General features: G+C 47.0%; 1 protein-coding gene across 2 annotated transcripts in view; it reads right to left on the bottom strand.

The window, feature by feature from the left end:
• Positions 1-1,044: 1,044 nt before the first annotated feature.
• GTF2E2 (general transcription factor IIE subunit 2) overlaps positions 1,045-7,454 on the bottom strand; it is an 88,884-nt gene continuing 82,474 nt past the window's right edge. For both annotated transcript variants that reach the window (XM_040418041.1, XM_040418040.1), the window contains exons 7-8: positions 6,526-6,641; positions 1,045-1,582 (exon numbers count right to left, since the gene is read on the bottom strand). In XM_040418041.1, the coding sequence (XP_040273975.1) occupies positions 1,463-1,582; positions 6,526-6,641 (236 nt within the window). In that variant the 3' untranslated portion in view covers positions 1,045-1,462. The remainder of the gene's footprint in view (positions 1,583-6,525; positions 6,642-7,454) is intronic.

The raw sequence follows: 7,454 nt of genomic DNA, 5'->3' as shown, positions 1-7,454 counted from the left end.
ATGGCAGTGTTCTTAGGCAAAATTGTGAGTGATCCCACTCCCTTGGATGAGAAGCAAGCCCACACATGACTAGTCTGAGGATCCTTTATTATTTGCATGACACAGGACCCATGGTATCACGCACCTTTTCTTCTCTGGACAATCATTTTTCCAGATGTCCCAAAGGGTCTGAAGGCGGCTTCATCAGAGAAAATAACTTTACCCTAGTCCTCTGCAGTCCAGTCTCTGTACTTCCTGAAGAACGTCAGTCTGTCCTTGAAGTTTTTCTTGGAGAAAAGTGGCTTCCTCCAAAAGCCTTCGCCTCACTGTGCGTACCAACAGTAAAGCATTCTGAGACCAGTAAAGTGTGGGGTTGCTATCAACACATCCTTCAAGAGCAACGATCCGGGAGCACAGAAACATCTGACAGAAGATCTAAAAACAGTGAAGTCATTGGGGGAAATTTATCAAAACTGGTGTAAAGGAAAACTTGTTTAGTTTCCCAAAGCAACCAATCAGATTCCAGCTTTAATTTTTCAGAGCTCCTTTGAAGTGGAATCTGATTGGTTGCTCTTTACACCAGTTTTGATAAATCTCCTCCATTGTGCCTATGAATAGTAATCAACCCCATTTTATGAACATAACACAATGTAAACATTATCTGCCTTAAAGGGGTTTCCTGAGACTTTTATACTGATTACCTATCCTATGGATAGATCATCAGAATCTTGATAGGTGGGGAGTCCGACACCCAGGACCCCTGCCAATAAGCTGTTTGAGAAGGCCTCACACTAGCGACACGGCCTTCTCTCAGCTCACCAAGTACCGTACATTGTACGGCAGCTGTTCTTGGTATCACAGCTTAGTCCCGTGACGTAACATAAGGCTTAGGCTAAGCTGAGGAAAGGTTGCAGTGCTACTACGACCGCTGGTGCCTTTTCAAACAGCTGATCAGTGGGGGTCCTGGGGGTCACATACTGAAGACCTATCCAGAAGATAAAAGTCTCAGAAAACCCCTTTAAGTAGGAGATTATGGAATCATAGTTACTGCTTGTCATATTTTCACTCCAGAAATGAAATGATTTTTATTTGAACACCACAAAAAAAGGCAAGTAGACATTGCAATACTTCATATAAAATATTGTCTATAAGTCGTTATGCAACACATGAAGACAATGTAAAACAAAATACATTTTCAAAAAAAATGCTCTGGCACTATATACAGTGAAGAGTTCAGACTGCTGCTGTATCCACATAATTGCCACTACAGCAAGCACTCCAGATCAGTGTTAGCCAAGGTCTGGTTTATAGGACTTCTAGATTAAATTATCCTTTAATACATAGCAAGATCCTAAAAGACAGGTCTCTGGTAATGGATGGAAAAAGTTAACACTTGGAGTCACGTTAAGGCTCCGAGGCAATAAGAGGGAAGTCAAGCCCCACTCTTCTGTAAACATCCTTACTGCCGATGACTGCAGGATTCCTACTGTTTGCCGGGAGTAACATCGGTGTAATCTTTCAGCACGCCCGCCAGATGGTCATTGTGAGTCTTAAATCTCCGCTTCTTCTGGGAGCTGGCCTTCTTCCTTTTTTGTACTGGAATCTGAATATAGAAAACAGCTAATAAACACATCTATGTTTTCAGTCACAGTAGCATGCATTAGCCATCTCATATATAGCCATTTCTCAGATCTATCCGACTCACTCTGCTATCCATCCATTCAGGGACATCGCTAAATGATCATGAGCCCTGGTGCAAGCATTCAGCTTGGGCCCCCTTCCATCAGTGCTTTGTGGCCAGGGAGGCACATAGCTTCTTAACCTTACCCCTTCCCTCCAGCCAGAGGTGTAACTTGACCAGCATGCACTTTCTATAATACTGGTGTCTTCTTATGTGGCACAAGGGTCTTTGGGCCCCTCAGGCTCCTGGGCCCGGTAGAGACTGCCACTTCTGAACCCCCTATAGCTACGCCCCTGCATCCATTTCTCCAGCTATAGCGATCCACCCATCGATCCATCGATCCAGCCAGCTAACAATCCATCCCTCTATTTATCTAATATCTCTGTATCAATCTCTCCCCCCCTCTCTCCCTCTCTGCATCCCCCCCCTCTCCCTCTATGCATCCCCCCTCGCGCTCTCCCTCTATGCATCCCCCCTCGCGCTCTCCCTCTATGCATCCCCCCTCGCGCTCTCCCTCTATGCATCCCCCCTCGCGCTCTCCCTCTATGCATCCCCCCTCGCGCTCTCCCTCTATGCATCCCCCCTCGCGCTCTCCCTCTATGCATCCCCCCTCGCGCTCTCCCTCTATGCATCCCCCCTCGCGCTCTCCCTCTATGCATCCCCCCTCGCGCTCTCCCTCTATGCATCCCCCCTCGCGCTCTCCCTCTATGCATCCCCCCTCGCGCTCTCCCTCTATGCATCCCCCCTCGCGCTCTCCCTCTATGCATCCCCCCTCGCGCTCTCTCTCTATGCATCCCCCCTCGCGCTCTCCCTCTATGCATCCCCCCTCGCGCTCTCTCTCTATGCATCCCCCCTCGCGCTCTCTCTCTATGCATCCCCCCTCGCGCTCTCCCTCTATGCATCCCCCCTCGCGCTCTCCCTCTATGCATCCCCCCTCGCGCTCTCCCTCTATGCATCCCCCCTCGCGCTCTCCCTCTATGCATCCCCCCTCGCGCTCTCCCTCTATGCATCCCCCCCTCATCCCCCCTCTCCCTCTATGCATCCCCCCTCGCGCTCTCCCTCTATGCATCCCCCCTCTCCCTCTATGCATCCCCCCTCTCCCTCTATGCATCCCCCCCTCATCCCCCCTCTCCCTCTATGCATCCCCCCCTCATCCCCCCTCTCCCTCTATGCATCCCCCCCTGCGCTCTCTCTCTATGCATCCCCCCCTGCGCTCTCTCTCTATGCATCCCCCCCTCGCGCTCTCTCTCTATGCATCCCCCCTCGCGCTCTCTCTCTATGCATCCCCCCCTCGCGCTCTCTCTCTATGCATCCCCCCTCGCGCTCTCTCTCTATGCATCCCCCCTCGCGCTCTCTCTCTATGCATCCCCCCTCGCGCTCTCTCTCTATGCATCCCCCCTCGCGCTCTCTCTCTATGCATCCCCCCTCGCGCTCTCTCTCTATGCATCCCCCCTCGCGCTCTCTCTCTATGCATCCCCCCTCGCGCTCTCTCTCTATGCATCCCCCCTCGCGCTCTCCCTCTATGCATCCCCCCTCGCGCTCTCTCTCTATGCATCCCCCCTCGCGCTCTCTCTCTATGCATCCCCCCTCGCGCTCTCTCTCTATGCATCCCCCCTCGCGCTCTCTCTCTATGCATCCCCCCTCGCGCTCTCTCTCTATGCATCCCCCCTCGCGCTCTCTCTCTATGCATCCCCCCTCGCGCTCTCTCTCTATGCATCCCCCCTCGCGCTCTCTCTCTATGCATCCCCCCTCGCGCTCTCTCTCTATGCATCCCCCCTCGCGCTCTCTCTCTATGCATCCCCCCTCGCGCTCTCTCTCTATGCATCCCCCCTCGCGCTCTCTCTCTATGCATCCCCCTCTCTCTCTATGCATCCCCCCTCGCGCTCTCTCTCTCTATGCATCCCCCCTCGCGCTCTCTCTCTCTATGCATCCCCCCTCTCGCTCTCTCTCTCTATGCATCCCCCCTCTCGCTCTCTCTCTCTATGCATCCCCCCTCTCGCTCTCTCTATGCATCCCCCCTCTCGCTCTCTCTCTATGCATCCCCCCTCTCTCTCTCTCTCTCTATGCATCCCCCTTCTCTCTCTCTCTCTCTATGCATCCCCCCTCTCTCTCTCTCTCTCTCTCTCTATGCATCCCCCCCCCTCTTCAGTGAAAAAAGTGGATATCTTTATTCACCCAATACAATGCAACGGTTCAGCTCAACTCAAAGGAGCCTTTGTCAAGCTGAAACGTTGCACTGAGTATTGGGTGAATAAAGATATCCACTTTTTAACTGAATTAGGAGTGCTGCTCCTCTTGCCTGCCTATAATATCTATCTAACCAACCTCCATCCATCCAGGCAGCTATCCACCCAAAATTGCTCTCAAGAATTGCTGGTAGATCGCGCTTGTCATATGTAAGCATCATCCCTGTCACACATTAAAGGGGCTTTCCCACAAAGGACATTTATGACATATCCTATATATGAGTAATGGGGGTCCCACCAATCACTAGAACCTTAGTGCTGCATTCATTCAATTTGAAAGGAGCAGTGCCTGTTTTTTTTATATATATATATATATATATATATATACACACACACATACATACATACACATACATACATACATACAGACCAAAAGTTTTGACACACCTTTTTCAATCAAAGAGTTGTCTTTATTTTCATGACTATGAAAATTGTAGATTCACATTGAAGGCATCAAAACTATGAATTAACACATGTGGAATTATATACATGACAAACAAGTGTGAAACAACTGAAAATATGTCATATTCTAGGTTCTTCAAAGTAGCCACCTTTTGCTTTGATTACTGCTTTGCACACTCTTGGCATTCTCTTGATGAGCTTCAAGAGGTAGTCCCTGAAATGGTTTTCACTTCACAGGTGTGCCCTGTCAGGTTTAATAAGTGGGATTTCTTGCCTTATAAATGGGGTTGGGACCATCAGTGGCGTTGAGGAGAAGTCAGGTGGATACACAGCTGATAGTCCTACTGAATAGACTGTTAGAATTTGTATTATGGCACGAAAAAAGCAGTTAAGTAAAGAAAAACGAGTGGCCATCATTACTTTAAGAAATGAAGGTCAGTCAGTCGAAAAATTGGGAATACTTTGAAAGTAAGGGCTATTTGACCATGCAGGAGAGTGATGGGGTGCTGCGCCAGATGACCTGGCCTCCACAGTCACCGGACCTGAACCCAATCGAGATGGTTTGGGGTGAGCTGGACCGCAGAGTGAAGGCAAAAGGGCCAACAAGTGCTAAGCATCTCTGGGAACTCCTTCAAGACTGTTAGAAGACCATTTCAGGTGACTACCTCTTGAAGCTCATCAAGAGAATGCCAAGAGCGTGCAAAGCAGTAATCAAAGCAAAAGATGGCTACTTTAAAGAACCTAGAATATGACATTTTCAGTTGTCTCACACTTGTTTGTTATGTATATAATTCCACATGTGTTAATTCATAGTTTTGGTGCCTTCATAGTCATGAAAATAAAGAAAACTCTTTGAATGAGAAGGTGTGTCCAAACTTTTGGTCTGTACTGTATATATATATATATATATATATATATATATATTTTTTTTTTTTTTTATTATTTTTTTTTTTTATATTTCTGATCTATTCTGGTCATAGTTTTAATATGATTTTTGTTATTTTCTAAGCTTTTTATTGCATTGCATTGATTTGATATTTAGTCATCTCTGGGTTATATTATTTTTATTTTTTTTCACTTTATCCTTATTTTCTATTCCATTTTTTTGATTGTTCATCTTATTATATTAATGGAATGAATCCAGATCACAGTTTAGATTAAACCTGCCGGGTATTTAAATCTTGAGATCCAGCACCCATATTGAAATGTAGGGGACACTAGGGCTACGTTCACAGTAGCATTGTGAATAAAAGCCGGCTGCAGCAGTATTTGTCCATCAGAAACCCGGCAGCTTTTCTGGAATAAATGCCGGATCACCACCTGATCTCATTATAGTCGATGAGGCTGGCTATGCAATGCCAGAGACCGTGATCTCCAGTAGCCTGATCCTCAGACTTAACTGAACAGGTCTTAAACAAGCGCATTCTACTCTCAATACAAGTGGGCAGATGCTAGTAGATGCACATGCAGTAATATATGTGGACCATGAGAAGTTCACATAATGTGCGCAGTTGGCATCTATATTGAAATATACGATACAATGAACTCTTGAATATGTTAAACCATTAACGCATCAAGTCACACATTTGGATTAGTGTTTAGTTCTGATCAGCTATGTGGTCAGTACTAGTTTTTGTCAATAGGTGATCTGCCTTTGGAAACTTGTTTTTCCGCTAACTTCTATTATCTCATGTTAGTTCTTATCTTTTTTTTATTTTTATCTTGGGTGTATTATTGTTTTCAAGTCTATATGCAAGATTCAGTCCCAACATATTTTTTTACTGTCCGTTTCTGTATCTCCCATTCACTATAAGGCTGAATTCTCATGCGGTAAATAAAAAATAAATAAAAAAATCTGAAAATCTGTTCCATGCATCTTAATGGGGTTGTTTCCCCAGCATGTACTGCACATGGTTTCTGCAATATTGTACAGAGATGGAACAATCTGCCACGTGTGAATTCATCCTAATAAAGTAGCTTCATATGCACTAGAAGTTGGGAATGGGGGGGGAATCAGGCAATACCACTATTGGGATTGCTGGGGATGCCAGCGGCCCGTACACAGACACTGGTAGCTTATGAGCTGAACAGGCCATACATGTTCATAGTGGGAAAACCCAAGGGCTGTGTGCTTCCATTTTTCTATGTCTAGCTTATAAAAAGCTGTAGATTCATGCCACCATGACTCGTATCTCAACCAACAAGCTAATGACTTACAACTTTCTTTGGTCCTGACTCCTGCATAGAGGAAATGCCTTGTCTCTTCAGGTACTCCTCAATCTTTTCTTCATCCATGGAGTCTACTGGAACACTCCTCCACAGCTTCTGAAATTCTAATGAAAACATTGGGTCACAAAGGCCAACAATTCCTTTAAGGAAGCCCGACCATGACTAGCCGTGCCCGAATTTAAAGGGAATCTGTCACCTGGTTTGACCATATTAAGCGCTCACCATTGCCATGTGTAATAAATTACCTTAACTCCTGCAGTGGTTTCCTTTCTTAGGCCTCATGCACACGACCGTGCCGTTTTTTGCGGTCCGCAAAAGAAAACGGAAGGCGCCCGTGTTGCCTTCCGCAATTTGCGGAACGGAACAAGCACCGGCAATATAAATGCCTATTCTTGTCCGCAAAGCGTGGACAAGAATAGGACATGTTATATTTCTTTTAGCGGGGCCACGGAGTGCTGTCCGCATCTTTTGCGGCCCCATTGAAATGAATGGGTCTGCATCCGAGCCGCCAAAACGGCAGCTCGGATGTGGACCATAACTACGGTCGTGTGCATGAGGCCTTATATTCATGCTTTCATTTTGCTCAAAAAGCGATCTTTGTGTTATGCAAATGAACCCTGAAGGTGCCCAGAGGGGCATTATTCTTCACCCTCTGAGCCCAGTAACGCCCCCCTGCAGTGCCTAGCCCGCCTTAGTTTAGAGCCCAAGCACGCCTCCTCGCTATGTAGTAATGTCCCACAGTCTAGTTTAACGGCGCCGCCTCCTCTGCTACGTCAGTTAATTTATTCAAGCCAGGCACCTTGAATCTTCAGTTAGTCCGGCTGAAATCTCGCGCAGGCGCAGTACTGCCTGCGCCTGTGCGATCCAACCGCTCCTGGGGACAACAGCCTCAAAAGTGTCACTGGGCATGCGCAGAG

The sequence above is a fragment of the Bufo bufo genome, chromosome 2 (genome assembly GCF_905171765.1).
Source record: "Bufo bufo chromosome 2, aBufBuf1.1, whole genome shotgun sequence".
Lineage (NCBI taxonomy): Eukaryota > Metazoa > Chordata > Amphibia > Anura > Bufonidae > Bufo > Bufo bufo.
The sequence above is the reverse complement of the archived record's forward strand: the minus strand, read 5'-3'. Positions and strand labels throughout refer to the sequence as shown.